This window comes from Syngnathus typhle, linkage group LG22 (assembly GCF_033458585.1).
Source record: "Syngnathus typhle isolate RoL2023-S1 ecotype Sweden linkage group LG22, RoL_Styp_1.0, whole genome shotgun sequence".
In the NCBI taxonomy this organism is placed as follows: Eukaryota; Metazoa; Chordata; class Actinopteri; order Syngnathiformes; family Syngnathidae; genus Syngnathus; species Syngnathus typhle.
Window position 1 is genome coordinate 3290751 of NC_083759.1, and position 16011 is coordinate 3306761.

Sequence of the window (16011 nt, forward strand, 5' to 3'; positions counted from 1 at the left end):
CTTGTATTGGTAGTCATTCGAGTGAAACTTAATTTTCTCAAGCCAAGACAAAACAGCACTTATAACATCTCTGATGCAAGTTTAATAACTTAAACATTATACGTATATCAGGACACAGACAAAATTATAATTCTATGACAGAATTTGTATTTCTTGTTTTTTTTTACACTTTTTCACTTTCACTGAACCGCACAGACAATTACCACAGATTCAATCACGACATGTAATTTGACCTCTGAGCAGAACAGAAGGCACAGAGTTTGACGTTACATCATCAAATGGCATAAAAGTGATATTATTCTTTTAATAACAGCATCAAACATCAACCACAGAGAAATACTGCAAGCCAGGCCTTACTGATACTACACCTGATATTTCTGATTTCTGTACTTTTAATATGAATGTTGTAAAGCAGCATACTTATGTCCACGTTATCACTGTCGGAAGTAATGCAGATCAAGAGATTAGCCCTTGGAACAAAATGCACCGCAACTACTATAATAAAAAGAAAAAAAAATACAAGTCATTAAATCTATATGATTCATTCACAGGATAAATCATTTTTAACAATTCAAGCCTACATTGTATCAGGTGTGTATTATGGAATTTCACATTTAAAAAAAAACATGCAGCCTTTATGATTCCATATACTTATTTGGGTGGCAACTAATTCTTAAACTACACGAATTAAAAAAATAAACTAGCTCCAATTTCTGACTCATTTTCATATTTTAGAAACCATTCTGATTTCACCCCAAGATAAATTCACATGCAGCACTTCATGCCGACCACACAGGAAGAGCGACGAGATGACAAAGCGACCGATGTGACATACCGGCAGACGTTGGTAGTCTACTGGTTCTTCGTACTGACCGACTCAACCGTGATTCCCCATCAAGTCATTTTATTGTTGACATTTGCATTCTGTCCACACCAGTACAGCTTGTCCTCACCTCTCTTTCTCTTCCACTGGCACAGAAGAAGCATCCGGAATGTCTTCTGGAAGGTTTTGTTGCACAAGGCGTAACACATGGGGTTGACGGTGCTGTTTACGTAGCAAAGCCAGTAGCCCAGGTGCCAGAGGGACGTCGGGATGCACGTGGCGCAGAATGTGGAGATCAGCACCATGATGTTATAAGGAGTCCACGTCAGGATGAACGCCAGGAGAATGGCGCTGAGCGTCTGGGCGGCTTTCTTCTCCTTCACCAGAACCATTCGCTTCCTCTTGGTGATCTGGTTCTTCAGGCCCGGGTCCATCGGTTTGGAGGTAGTGGAGGAGGAAGGTGAGGCGTTTTTCTGCTCGGCGTCGGGACGTCGAGGAGATGCAGGTGCAGGACTTCCTCTTTTACCCTTGGAGCCAGGTGTGAACTTAAAGGAAGTATACTTCTTGGTGCTCTCGGAGGGTGTCGAAAAATACTCTTCTGCGTAATTTGTCACTTGGCCGTTCTTATCGTTTTGATCCCTCAAAGATCCTTGCGGGGTCTCCATGGAAACGTGATGCTCGTCTTCGTCAGATGAGGAGTAGCTAAAGGAAGCGATTTGGTCAGCTTTCACCCACGCTTCATCGGACCTAATGGTGGTTTTTGTGGCGTTACTTTGGTTGGAGGACGACCAAGAGGCCTGGCTCCTTTCTCTCCTCTCTCTGGTGAAATGGAAGCAAGAGTGAATCATAGTTTTCTGCGGTTTGGCTCCTTCTGAGACACGGTCGCTTGTGAGTCCTTGCAGTTCTGCCAGATCCTTTGTCCGCCTCTGTGTCTCCTTGTAGATCCTACAGTAGAGAATTGTCATGACTGAGACTGGGATGTAGAAAGCAGCAATGGCCGTCCCAAATGTGATCACTGGCTCTGTTAAAAACTGAATCTGGCATTGGTCCTTGGATTCCTTTTGTTCCCCTACAATGTACTTCCAGCACAGAATTGGTGGTGCCCACAGGACAAATGATACAAGCCATGCAAGACCTATCATGAGGGCGGCTCTCCTTGGAGTCCTCTTAGCCCTGTAAGTCAGCGGCCTTGTGATGGAGAAATATCTGTCAAAGCTGATGACCAGTAAATTCATAACTGAAGCGTTGCTAGCGACATAGTCCACAGCTAGCCAGAGATCACATGCGAGGCTTCCTAAGGACCAGTAACCCATCAGTATATATGTCGTGTACAAGTTCATGGAGAGCACTCCTATAATGAGATCTGCAAAAGCCAAACTAAGTAGGTAATAGTTGTTTACTGTCTTCAGCTGGCTGTTGACTTTGAAGGATACCATAACCAGAACGTTACCAACTATTGTGATCAAGCTGACAATGGCAGAGACGGTTGCTATGGTGATAACTTCCCAAAGGCTGTGAGGGGCAGAGTGAATATGAGTCGTGTTGGCAAAAGTGCTGTTTGGAGGATAGACATCCATGGTGGTGTGCTATTTTTTTTGCACGGAAGGTAGTTGAAATATTAGATGCAAAGTCTTTGTTGCGGAATAGAATATGTCCTGTAAAATAGAAGGAGAATATCAATACACAAAGATAAATATAAACACCACTAAAACACCACCACATTTGACAACAAATGACTTTTTTCCCAGATTTTTTTCACACTATTTATTTATTTATTTATTTATTTATTTATTTATTTATTTATTTATTTATTTATTTATTTATTTATTTATTTATTTATTTATTTATTTATTTATTTATTTATTTATTTATTTATTTATTTATTTATTTATGTATTCATTTATTCATATAGCGACTAATAAAGCATATGTTTCTGCGCTGGCGTAAATAGCTAATTGAGTGTTTACTTTTACTATTGCATAATTTATTACCTGTTATTCAAATTACATTTAGATCAAATTGTTGTGAATTATTTCGATTTCGAAAACATTAATAAATAGCGGAACTAATATCAAACTGCATCCCGTGTCAGCAGGGCACTATTAATCAGGACACAAAACAAAACTTATGGTGCTACACTTAAAGACGTCCGGCTGTCAAATCAGACTGTCATGGACGGTAGACCGAATAGAGGCAGAGGAGGAGGTTGGAAAAGAGGTGGCCGCGGTGGAAACGATGGCGATAAATGTGGCAGTGATCACAGAGGAAGAGGCAGAGGAGGTCACCACCGTGGCCGGGGCAGAAAAGATTATCATCGCGGTCGTGGACGTGGAGGAGATGCAAATGCAGCGGAATTCCAACACTGGGTAAATGAGCCCGCTTTACCAAACCACCCGAAATTCTAAGCATGTTTTCATAATATTGCTTGTTGAATTCCTGCAAAATGCAGTGAAATATAATATAAATATAATTCAAAGCAAATGCAGCCATTTCCATTTCACCCATTCCAGACACACAGTTTTAATACTTTTTTCATTGTAATTTACTGTTTAGTGCATTTAACACCCACGAATAATTTACATCTGCTCATTTAATTAAATTAATGGACTTTATCAGTGATTAGTTTCTAATAAATGATTTGATAGCAATTTGATTATTATTTCTATAATAAAGAAAATGGATAACCTGTCATTACTTTCACAAATTGTGGCCAGTACATTACTTTCAAGATGCAATGATTAATCCGCAACTGATCATTTATTAAATTATTAGCTAAACAAACATAAATATTATTTATTATATTAATATTATTTTATTTTCTCATGCGTTACGGACTAGTCTAATATTAATTCATGTTTGGGAATTTTCTGCACTGTCAAGCCTTTTTTCAATGGCGTCAGCATCTGATAAAATAAAAAAATCACATCGGTCCTCATAATGCGCTGTAGAGGTCATTCAAGTAATCTCACCTTTTTGTGTCGTTTGATTAAGGCTAAATAATCAAACACTTGAATTATGTACACATGTGATCGCTTAGCGCTTGAACAGCATCCGATGGGCTTTGTTTGCCTTGAAAATGACACGGAGGATTCTTCATTTCGGCTGGCAGCTTCTGTCAACTAATCATCCCGTTGTTGTAATGGCAGAGTCAGAAAAGAAACAATAGGAGGTCAGTGATTGCAATCAAATAAATCTCCCTTGGGATTTATGGACTCCTTGATTGCAATCATATGAAAATACACCTCTGCTTTGCTTCATGCTGACTGTGCGAAGAAGAAAGCTAAATGTGCCGAATGAACGTCTCTCCCAGTTGGTTTGCAAACTGACACATTATATCATGCATGATAGTCAATTGATGGTTATATTACTTTATTCTGTGGGTGCATTGATTATATCATCTATCCATCGTTTATAATTCAAATTTGCACCATTTTTCAGAATCAAGTTGAGCGTGACGCTCCTGAAGAAGCTCACAGCGTCGTTTTCTCCAGGAGGAAACTGCAGTCCAACTGGGACCGTTATGAGGACTCGGAGAAGCAGGAAATCCCTGACAATATGCCCACGATTAGAGGAACTGACTACCATGTCCTTTTGGGCGCCGCAGGTGAGATTTGTTATGAAGGTTTGTGTCTTCTGTTTGTTTATCTTGCAGGCTCAATCATGTGTTTTAGTACTTTACTTCCTTAGATAAACAAATGAAAATTGCCCCCCCCCCCCCCCCCCAAGGTGTCAAATATTCCAACTGCACTTGTCTCAGTAATCCTAATTAGCCAAAAGGAAATGTGTGTTGTCTTCAGCGCCCTTTTTAATTGTCTTGTATGGACAGTGTTTTCAGATGGCTGCAAAAAAAAACATCCTTATCATTTGAAAGAAAAACAACAACATTGTTTGCTCTTCCCAGTTTGTAGTAACGTTTCCTCGTAAAAGTACAGAACTGTAAATGTGCTTGTATGTTTTATCATGTGTGAAGAACAAAGTTATAAGGTAAGGTTGAAGCCATCTGCAGAATCTGTATTTATTATTATTATTTTTTTATTAATCTTGCCTTTTTATGCCTCAATTTGAAGTGAGTGTGAAATGACCTAAAACCTCAATCCGAATTTCAGGCCGAGTTGCCTCCGATTTGCATAACTATTTTTGACCTGTGTCATTTCAAATATAGCTGTGACCTACACTTTGGTAGCTGAGCAAAAAGATGGATTTTGACACTGTCAACTGTGTGCACTCCTCCTTTAGGATTTAACCAATATATCAAGGGTGAGACAAATTAGAATAACCAAATTGTGCATATTGATATCTGAACTGTGTTTGTAAAAACAATTATTATTAAGGAAGCAACACAGTAACCCTACATCAGGGTTCAATAATAATAATAATAATTGTGTTATCAGCATTAGCATCTAAGGTCATGCCAATTCTACTCCTATTGTGCTTACCCTGAAATAATAGCTTAATAGTTAAATTTCGACCAAAATGTAAATTTGTGATTGATAAATAACTGGCATTTGGTTAAATTTGAGTGTTTCTGGGGAAAAATGACTTATTACATTATCTTGGAAGGTGATGAATTGTCTGTAATTCCGTTTCTTCGTCCTTCAAATCACTTTGGTATTGCATAAAATTCTTCTAGCTCCACCAGTGACTAACAGGATTTGTTTTTAACCCCAATATTTCCAATACCTTATTTATTAAACATAACTGTTCAAATTGCTGTTGTAGCTTTCCATTGTTATAGAACATCCAATTCATTATTTGTAATCAATTATGGGATCTTTCAGATGAGTGTGACTTTTTTTTTTTTTAGTCTCCCACTATTTTTATTGTTTGGAGAGCATTACAACGATGCATCAAACTCGCGACTTGTGCAGCTCAGTATTTCTTGTCTGTTATTTTTTTTATTTATTTTTTGCCCACATTGTCAGATTAGTCATACCGTACAACGAGAGGCCAACGCTCTCTCCGGGATACTTAATTGTATGTGGGAGGCAATGTTTTTCTCGCCAATTAAGATAGGCCTGATATCAGCAATGCAACATCAAAATGTCAATTTGCAGCTTTGTAGTAATACACAGCACAAATGAGCCTTCGAGAGTTGTAGCATTGTCCAATGTCCTACTACTAAGATTCTCACAGACACAAATGAGGTCCCACGCCTCCTTAGCAGTTGGGTACCTGAATGTCTACACCGTTTATTCCTAATGATAATCCAGGATGAAGGGTATTAAGAGGATTTTTTTTTTTGTGTAGATCTCAGGGAGGTAAAAAGAAGACGGTTAGCATTCAAACGCTTTTTGAATACAAATTATTTTTTTATTGAATGCAGTTTTTGACTCCATGTTTTTATTGCCTCATCCATGCCTAGCACTTGCAGCTGACCCAAACACTCCATGCTTTTTTTATTCTGGCACTGTGATTTATTCTGCTTTCAATCACTTCAAGCACAAAGGTTCGCTGTAAACCTCTTTCATTGCTTCCCTATGGCCGAGGCTATCAAGGAAGCAACCCTGACCGATATCGGTACTCGAAATACTTCAAGGCCGATGTCTTTTGAAATAGACTTTGCCGTTGCCTGAAGAAGCAATCAGGAAGCAGACGAGCGTTCTGCGCCACTGCGATTGTTAAATTAAAAGGCATTATTCTCGATTCCATGCGACGTCCGGAGGAGTTAATTGCCGTCAACTATTTGGTAACCCAGAGGCGGCTTTTATCTCCTCAGGTTTCCGTCCAATCGTTGCTGGGGGTTGATTGCGCTGTTGCCATGGGGAATGTTGCCATCCTCTCGTTCAAGGCGTGGCATACCTACATGAGTGGCGGGATTGACTTATTTACATCCTAACGCCGTTGGAGGATCATTTCGACTCCCCCACAGCCGTAGTTTACCGAGGCCTCTAATGGACACCTATCAAGGCTCAATCATAATGAGACAAAAGGAAATCACATTAGCACATCGGTGGTTCGCTTAACTGGACGCTCGCCCTAACTCATATGAATAGCAGCAATCACGCCTTCATTTCTATGTTCCGGTGTTGTTATGGATACGTCATTAGATATGGACGCAATGGCCCATCGGAACACTTTGGGAAGAAAAACCTTCCGGGCACTCTGTCGTTTTTTTTTTTTTCCCGCAGATGATAGTGAAGCCGGTGGAAGAAGGCGTGAGACTAAAAACGGCAGCTTTGATCAGAGACACTTCAGCTACCAGCCTACGGAACAGTCTACACGTGGTCATCTTTAAATACCACTTGTTCACTTAGGGGGAGTGTTATGGAGGCTTTTTTTGGTACAGGGACACCATAAGTCAAGTTTTAATTGTGTATTGGTTCTATGTATGTATCCATCCATCCATCCATCCATCCATCCATCCATCCATCCATCCATCCATCCATCCATCCATCCATCCATCCATCCATCCATCCATCCATCCATCCATCCATCCATCCATCCATCCATCCATCCATCCATCCATCCATCCATCCATCCATCCATCCATCCATCCATCCATCCATCCATCCATCCATCTCGATTACAGGTGTCAAACTCAAGGCCCGGGTGCCCAGATACGGCCCGCCACATCATTTTATGTGGCCCGCAAAGACAAATGACTAGAATTGCAAATTGTCTTCACTTTTAATATCTTTTTTTTTTTTTTTTTTTTAATATTTGACCAGTCTTTACTCGTCTGATTTGAAAACAAGTTGTTTGTCAGTTTGTTTTGTAGCTTTTACTGTATATAATATGAGGTGCTCATACATTTATTTGAGTTGACAGTCATAATGGCCCTCCGAAGAAGCTATGACTACAATGCGGCCCGTGAAAAAAATGAGTTTGACACCCCTGATCTAGAATATATAGAATAGACAAAGATGAATAAATTCCATCCCAATTAACATCCGAAAGCCAGATCAGTTCTTGTCAAACGATTGTAGGAATCTTTAGGCACTTTTTGCAAAATCATGACTATTTGCAGCCTTACTGTATAATTCAAGTATGGAAGTAGTGTGATGTGAGGCATGTGGTTTCCCGCCCACATATATTTTTTTTAATGATACTTAAAATCTAATCAGCCCTCCCACTCCAAAAAGAGACAGGCACGACACCGCCACGCACATTCTTTCAAGATGTCCGAGGTTAATGATCATGTTTGTATCTTGCATGGAAATTGGCAATACAAAATGTACTATGCACTTTGAACTATTACCAATCTGACAGCTCAACACTTTTTGTTTTTTTTTAACGCTTTAAGACCAGCTGCTCAATTAACAATATTATGATTTTATTTTAAACAGAAAATCTTAATTTGACCCGACAGCTAAACCTGTGGGAAGTGTTCATGTGTTTAATTTACTGTCATAACACCCAGTTCAAACAGAATATATACTCACCCCTCGTGGCTTTGTCGGAAAACAATCCTCCAGCGTTAAATGGGCACTGGGCCAGTTCTTTGATATTGTCAAATTTTTTTTTCCCTTGACTCCTTCTGACTCCCTCTGGCTTTTTTTCCTTTCTCACTGTAGCGCTTTGATTCCCCCTCTGAGCATTCGCTTCACACCTTCCCTCGCCGGCTCTTCGGTCCCCTCCCTTGCTCGCTCTCGCTGACTTTGTTGATCGCCGCTCGCCTCTCCAACGAGGTGAAAAAACACTCTTGTCAAATACCCCTTGGTCATCCCGACGTCGCACATCCTCATCAGTTGCTAAGGAGCTTCAATATCGTGCTGAATCGTCCAACTCTATTTCTGGGATCGGATGCAACAGCTGTTTTCTGTGGCTAGGGGCCACGTCGAAAGCCTTTTCTCCAGAAAATTGTCCTAGGCAGTCAGACAATTGAAGAATCTTCTGAGGAGACCCGAGAAAGCTTCGAAAATGGTTTTCACTCACCCCGCAAACTTTTTCAACTCCATCCTCAATGCTGCAAGAATATTTGTTCCCATGAGTGGATCCTCCTGTCCTCAGCCAAATTGCCGATTCTCCACTATTAGAACCAAAGCCCACGCGTCTGATAGCCTCATCCTGTACCGGGGCTACTGAGCAACATGGAAGAGGATGGAGGAAAAGGTGAGGTGGAGGAGTAGAAGGAGTACAGTGAAGCATATGGTGGGAGGAGTCTGAGGAGGAGTCAGTGTCATCCACAAAACTACTAAGCACCTGTTGCGCAATATGGTTTAACGTACTATTTACTTTAGATTGGTAATTGGCGCCATTGTGTTGGGAGTTGTTTAGGAATGGCACTTTTAAACTCACAACTCCAACCAGCAACTCTTTTTACCAAGTCATATGATGTCTACGTTCAGCCGTTGACATTATATTGTCTAGAGATGGAATGAACATTTTCAGAGAATAATCATGACATCATGTTTGGATACATATTGCTAAAGACGTTTGAAAAATATTACTTTGGAATATTCTAAAGTTATAACTGCTAATAATTGAAGTGTTCATCAGTCAAATGAATTCATTTTGAGAAAGAAATTCAGTATGTTTTCACTTTATTGGTCAAATTATAAAAAAATGGCCGACATACCAGACATCAAACGTATAGTTGTAATGAGCAATGTATAGTTTTATCAAACTAATCTTTTTTTTTTTCACATCACGGTGAGCTATCCCCTGTTGTCTGCTTAATGGGCTTCATGCTGGAATGAGAAATTCCTGCCAAGAATTAGTAACGGTGTTAATAGCTATCGCACATTGTCAAAGTTCAAGTCTCCTGGAGCATTCATGGCTGACTTTTCAACTATTTCATTTTATTGAACATAATGAGCAAGCTACCAGCTCGAAAAAACACGGACCTGATTTAACCAGGGGGCAGCGATGCTTTTGTTTTCGATGAGTAACGGAAAAAGACACTACATGGAATCAATGAGTTTTGCTCATCGACATTAGACAGGCAGCTAAAATGTATATAAAAAAAATTCAGCTAATGCCCTGGCGAAATTGCTTCATTGACTTTATGTGTTTGCTTTTTATTTTTATTTTTGTTTTACTCTGTTTTACTCTACTGTACCAGGTCGTCATTGTATCAGCATTTCTATTCTCAATTGCCCAACCTGGGCAAATGAATTCATTTTATTTTCACTGTTAGTAATTCCCAAATGGCAATTATGTCAAATCAGGGCATTTTGGAAAGAACAAATAAATGAGTCATTCAGGATTCTTTTACCTCAATTCAAGATAATCGTTTTGAGCGATTCTCATCTCCCACATTGACGCTCCCTATTATGTGCTAAATAATAAAGGCAGAAACACAATTCACTGTTTGTCGCTCACCTTTGTCAATCGCAACAATAAGTAGGAAACATTCAATATCGACAGCCACCTTTGTTCAATTAAATGTATTGTAACATGCATTCATCAGCTCTACCGAGGAGGTTGTTGTGTCGCTAACCGCTTTGTTTGTTTGCACTTGGTGAATAATGCATGACTCTTGATGACTAAATTGGACTGAACAAAAGGTGGACAATTTGTTCCAGAAGTCAGAGGAGGCTTGGCCTTGGCTCGGATTCATCGTTTTGGTTCCGAGTCATTTTATTAGGCTGTAATCACGTCAACGTAACATTTCACAAAAAAATACATTCACTTTTGCATCTCATTTTATGCTCACAGTTTCTTGCTGTGCATTTCTTTTTTTCTTTTCTTCCTATGCTAAAAATCTATATGCGACGATCAAAAGATGATATTATGGTTGGCCGTCACATATTGATAGTTTGGAAGCAGTGAGGCTTCCCGATGGGTTTATTGACTGACTAAGTTTGAGGCAAGATCTCGAGGGAAATTTCCTAAGTGTTCATTTTTTTTTTTTTTTTTTTTTTGTGTGGATTTCGATTACTCTTCAAAACGTGCGGAAGGAAAAATAAAGAAATGCTTTTACAGTTTATTTCAGCTAATGGCATGATGCGAGGACTTTTGAGAATTAAACCTCATATGTGCATCGATGATAGTTTAGTACCATAATTATGTCATTAGCCTAATTTAGTATTAGTTTCATCTTCATCTCCATTTTGTTTAATTAAAGCGCTGATTAGGGATAAAATTAAATTATTCCCGTGACCCATTTTTGAGACAAAACATTTGTAAATTGGGAAAACTGGAAGTGAATTTGTCGCCCATATGAAGTCCTATGGGGGGGTGTCTAAGTCTTCTGGTACTTTGGTGCTGTTCAAGGCCAAGTACCAAGTCTTTATTTAGCTTTCAGTGGGTGCATTGTTCTTCCTCTGAATGTGAGAATACTGATAATCTGTTGTCTCTTTTGTTTTCAAGTTGAAAAATATACCGTTGCAAGTTTAGGGTTTCATTTTTTCGTCATTGTGTCTTCCAGGTTTGGTTTCTTTTTTCAATCAGTTTGTTTTCGACACGGCTTAGATGGCAATTTTGTGGCTGAGTCGGAGTTTATTTCCGAATGCAATTGTATTCAATTAATTGGAAAAAAACATTTGCGGAAGCGCATTTTTTTTGGAGGACTTAGAATTTAAATTGAAAGGAATCCTCTGAGTTCTTTCATGTTGCTTCCACACTAATAAAACCCATTCCTAATGAGAATAAAGCCCCGAGTGAATTGAGGTTCCTCTGCTCTGACTTTGACATCCGCACAATCACCATTGCAAGTAAATAGCTTCAGCTTCTTGATTTCACCGCCTGGTTTACTCAGGACTTTAATTGCAATTAGCTCAAGCAGTGGTTTATCGATGTGTACAGACTTTTCTGTTCCCTGTCTTGTTGTCCTAATTGGCTTAGTCAAAAAGGCGTGACGGGGAGTCTGCTGGAGGTACCATAGCATTAAGTTTGCAATTTTTTTCTGGTTTTGTTTGTTTGTAATTTCTCCGGTAAGTGTCGACCATCCCGACGCTAAAGTTACAATTAATAACAGACATGCAAAAGCAAACATGCATCCATTCCATCTCCCTAAGTTCTTGTCTTTTTAGAAGTTTGGCAGAAGATTCTTGTTGCCATGGCTACGTCAGTGCTTACTGACTGATTTCCATGATAAAAGGTTCACAATGTCAAAGGGACTGCTTTATTTTATTATTTTTTTTATTTTCCATCCTGCTGCATATTTTCAATGACACAATTCTATTTAGTCACTTCATGGAGTGTCTGAGGAATGCAAAATTGAGTTGTGACGCCTCCATTTCTGATTGCATTTGAAGAAGTACTGACATTTCAAACTAACGATTGCTCTGAAGTCCATTTTTTTTGGAGCCAGTTTCAATTAGTGAATAGTCGTACAACTTTGGGTCATTGATAGATCGGTCCGTCGGTCGCTGAGACTTGCTTGTTTGTCAGTATCGCTGTAGACCAGCAGCTGTTAAAGGATTCCACCCCGCTGTCACGTCAAGCTGACTTTCTTCAGCCACCTCCTTTCTATTCAGACGTCATTTCTCTCTGTGCCAGCGAGAAAAAGCCCCACCCCCCTGCAGCTTCTCCTTTTTGACCCCCATCACTCCCTGTTCAGCAAAGCACTCAAGGACAACTTGCAGATGGTCCCGAGCGCCACACGTCTGCAATATCGTGCACGTTGGGCAGGCTGTGAGTGACGAGCGCTCTTCTAGCAGGTCTCCAGCTGAGCGTCCATCTGTGTTTGTCACCCTGACCTGTGTCTACTGTTTGTGACTACACCTGCTGAGTTTAGAATTAGTCTGCCCTTTTTTGGGGAGGAAGGGGAAACCATCATTAGTCTTATTTTCTCGTCCTTCTTGTTTAAAGTCGGCGGTGTGGAGCTCATTTTTGTCACATGGTTTCCTTCTGAGGGCCACTTTGACTGTCAATCCCGAAAAATATGAACGTCTTATATTATATACAGTATAGCCTACATAACAAACTGATAAATATCTCATCAAATCAGGGACTTGTAAAAACAGTTCAAAATGATAAAAAGATGAATGGTAATAAATACCGCTAGTCACAGCTCTATTTTTATTTGTTTTTTAAATGAAGACTATTTACAATTTTTGTATCGACACATAAAGTTGCATAATTTGTCTTTGGAGGCCCAAATATAATTATAGTTTGCCACCAGTGTTTAAACTAAACCACCTGTCCCTTCTTCTCTGTTAAAACCAAACTGTGCATCTTGTGTTTGCAGCCCTTGTTCGGAAGTAAACATAATAGTAGTTTTGAATGAGGTTAATTTTTCACCCGAATGCAGTGCTGAGTGGCTGACCTTTGACCTTGCAGCACATCGGCTGTGTCTCTATGTACTTAATGGTTGGCGAGTCACTTCATGTCTCAAGGGCCGACAACAACAATGGGATTCGATTTTCGGTGCGTGAAATCGGAGATGCGACCTTGCACATTAACGTGCTTGTGTTTTTCTTATTCTTTCATTTGTTCTTATGACATCTACAAAGATAAGGAGTGCCATTGCTTAATAGATTCCACCTCAATCCAAAAAAAAAAAAAGGCAGGCCGTGTTTGGTGGTGAGGGGCTTTTGTAACTTTTGGAATGTCATGTAACCTTAAAGGTTGATCTGTTCTGGGTCTGACCTAAGCGAAAAGAAAATTGTAGATTGCACCCTTCATTTTGTCTGCACCTGTTTATTGAACATGAAATTGCATACTCCTGCTTGCATGTGGAGATGAGCGTAATTATCACGAGAGCTTTGAAGAGCCCTTCAGACCCGACGGCCAGTACCTGTTCTTGTTTCGCAGTCCTAGTGGGTGATGCATTCCAGCATGTCCATTGGCACATCAATCGCCTTTCACGCTATAAAAGATGTTAACAATTTGGGTCCGGCGCACGAGCGTGCTTCTGCAGCTTTCTAACTTGTTGACAACTCAACCTCTGTGTTAATTTGCTTCCGAGTGCCCTCAGCGGGTTTGTTTTGGAAACAAAATGGCGGCACACGTTGACTGTTTACGCAATGCTATTGATTGCTTATGCAAAGGTTGATTATTTTGTTTTGTTTCTTTATCTGGGAAGGGACAAATGTGCTATGATGCAGAGGAATCAGTTGGTTCTCTACATGGCTTAAGTTTTTTAATCAAATGCTCTTTCTCGGCCATTTTTAGGGGATTGCTTCACTCAATTCCGCTTTTCTGAAGAAAAAGACTGGGAGACGGATACATCTTCATCCACTCAGGTAAATCCAAGGATGCATTAATATGCTTATTGTTATAGTTTTTTAATGGGGTAAATTACAGTCTTGGCGGATTAATGTGTAGTCTGCCTCTTGATTGAAAAAAAACTCAAATTTTCTCAAAAACCGACAGTGCGCCTTATAATCAGGTGCGCCTTATATATGGACCAATATTGAGCCACTACAGCAGGCGTGTCCAAAGTCCGGCCTGCGTGTCAAATGTATATATCTCATATATGGACACATTTTTAAAATGGGCCATTCATTGAAGGTGCGCCTTATAATCCGGTGCGCCTTATAGTGCGGAAAATACGGTATTCACCACATATTCACCAAGATGTATCTTGTGTTTTTCTCTTGTTGTTGTTCTAGATGTCGACTTTGTTTGTGGACCTCCCAGCATTGGCTCAGGTTCTTGAACAAGTGCCTCTTCATCAGAGGCTCAACTTGGAAGCTGAGCTAGTTCAGGTATCGCGTTGAATTGCACACAGGAGCACTCAAGAAGATTATTTGTTCCCTCTTGAGGAACATATACTTTGTGGAGGATTAATAACACCGGAGAACACGCTGAAATTAAAAGTTTTATGAGAAGACAAGAACAACCAAAATCAATAGAAATAAATTGTTTGGACAAGGATTAGTTGAACTCTGTCTTCAGTACACTGAGGCTTTTATAGGTGAAAACACTCAAGATTACTTTGGCTGTTGGAGCAGTTCTGCTTTCCAATAATTGCAACAAACATGAGGATTTTAATTGCAAAAAAGTTCAGTGTGGTGTAACGTCTTGACACCCGTGCAGACTATTAAACCTGCCGAGCGTTGACATTAAGACATCTGCGTGAAAATATGGAGATGTTTTTTTTTTTTTATTCCAGGTTTCAACACCAGTCAACTTGCCCACAACGACTTTGGCCTCCAAACAGGAGACGGCCAAGCTGCCCTCATTAACACCATCGGCCGTACCTTCAAAAGACCCGAGCACCAAGACTATAAGCTTTGTTGCCAGCTCCGACTCGAAGGCTCCCTCGAGTGTTGTTACGGCCTCGGCGGACGAGCTGGATGACGAGCTGGACCAGCTGCTCACTTTAGCGAAACCACTGAACCCTGCCTCGGGAGACCAGTCTGTCAACGTTGAAAGCGCTGTTGTGATGAAAGGTTCGTACTCCAGATGATAATGAGTAGAGTCCGTTATGCACATGAGTATTTCCTCTGAAGAGCTAATCAAATAACGATTGACAGAATCTCTAAATGTTCTGAACTGTTTTTTCTTTTTTTCTCCAAGTTGAGTTATGCTATCCCATGAGGAGGTCTACATATAAAAAAAAAAGGCAAAATCTTAGCTTGGTACATCACTTTTTTTTTTTTTTTGTCGAATATGTGTCCTGCCAATTAAAAAAACGATTTAATGTCTCCCAAGTCGGACTTTGAACTGAATCAGGAGTGCTTCTGCTCTTTTCAATTTAGCAGTTCACTCTAATTTGCCTCGATGCTAATCAACAACCAATTGCTCTTCATATGCTCATTGTTAGTTGTTTAGCTTCTTGTCCTGAGGGGGGTAAAAAAAAAAAAAAAAAAAACATCCCTCATATCTTTTTTCAATCTGTAGATTGTGACACAGTCACTGAGGTACAAACCGAAGAGAAGATGGAGGAGCCCGAAGACAACATTACCGCACCCCCTGAGTCCGCTTCTGTCAAGCAGGAAATGACTGAGGAGGACTTGGAGGACTGGTTGGACAGTATGATCTCCTGACCATTGCAGAGATGTAGAACATGGAAAGAAAAGGAGCTACAGGAAAAAACCTGCAGGAGTGAACCCCCCTCCAAAACATCCATGGTAACGTCTCTTTCAAAAGGTTTTGCTTTTGTCTAAAATACTGTCGGGGCTGCGTGCAAACAAGTAGCCACTTGCCTCGCCTAGTTGCAGTGCCCTAGCTCCGGCCGTGGTTGTCATGGTAACAAACGGCTTTTTACATCTTGGGGGGGAATGCACAAGGGGATTAGCTGGTGAAAGTGACGAGTCATGCTTTATTGCCTCAATTAACTTTATTCATTTCCGTCCTCGTTCACATCAATGCAAAACTACTACGTGTGTGTATATAATGTAAACAGCAGCTGA

The 16011-nt window shown here is 40.1% G+C and overlaps 2 protein-coding genes across 2 annotated transcripts; one reads left to right on the plus strand and one right to left on the minus strand.

Annotated features, from left to right (window-relative positions):
• Window positions 1–80: 80 nt before the first annotated feature.
• LOC133146210 (muscarinic acetylcholine receptor M5-like) lies at window positions 81–8746 on the minus strand. Its single transcript, XM_061269636.1, has 2 exons — window positions 8206–8746; window positions 81–2478 (listed from the first exon to the last, which is right to left on the minus strand). The coding sequence occupies exon 2, from the start codon at window positions 2398–2400 to the stop codon at window positions 895–897; it is 1506 nt and encodes a 501-aa protein (XP_061125620.1). The 5' UTR covers window positions 2401–2478; window positions 8206–8746; the 3' UTR covers window positions 81–894.
• aven (apoptosis, caspase activation inhibitor) lies at window positions 2953–15989 on the plus strand. Its single transcript, XM_061269644.1, has 6 exons — window positions 2953–3189; window positions 4262–4427; window positions 13826–13896; window positions 14266–14361; window positions 14769–15048; window positions 15500–15989. Exons 1-6 carry the CDS (start codon window positions 2995–2997, stop codon window positions 15643–15645), a joined length of 954 nt encoding a protein of 317 aa, XP_061125628.1. The 5' UTR covers window positions 2953–2994; the 3' UTR covers window positions 15646–15989.
• Window positions 15990–16011: the final 22 nt, after the last annotated feature.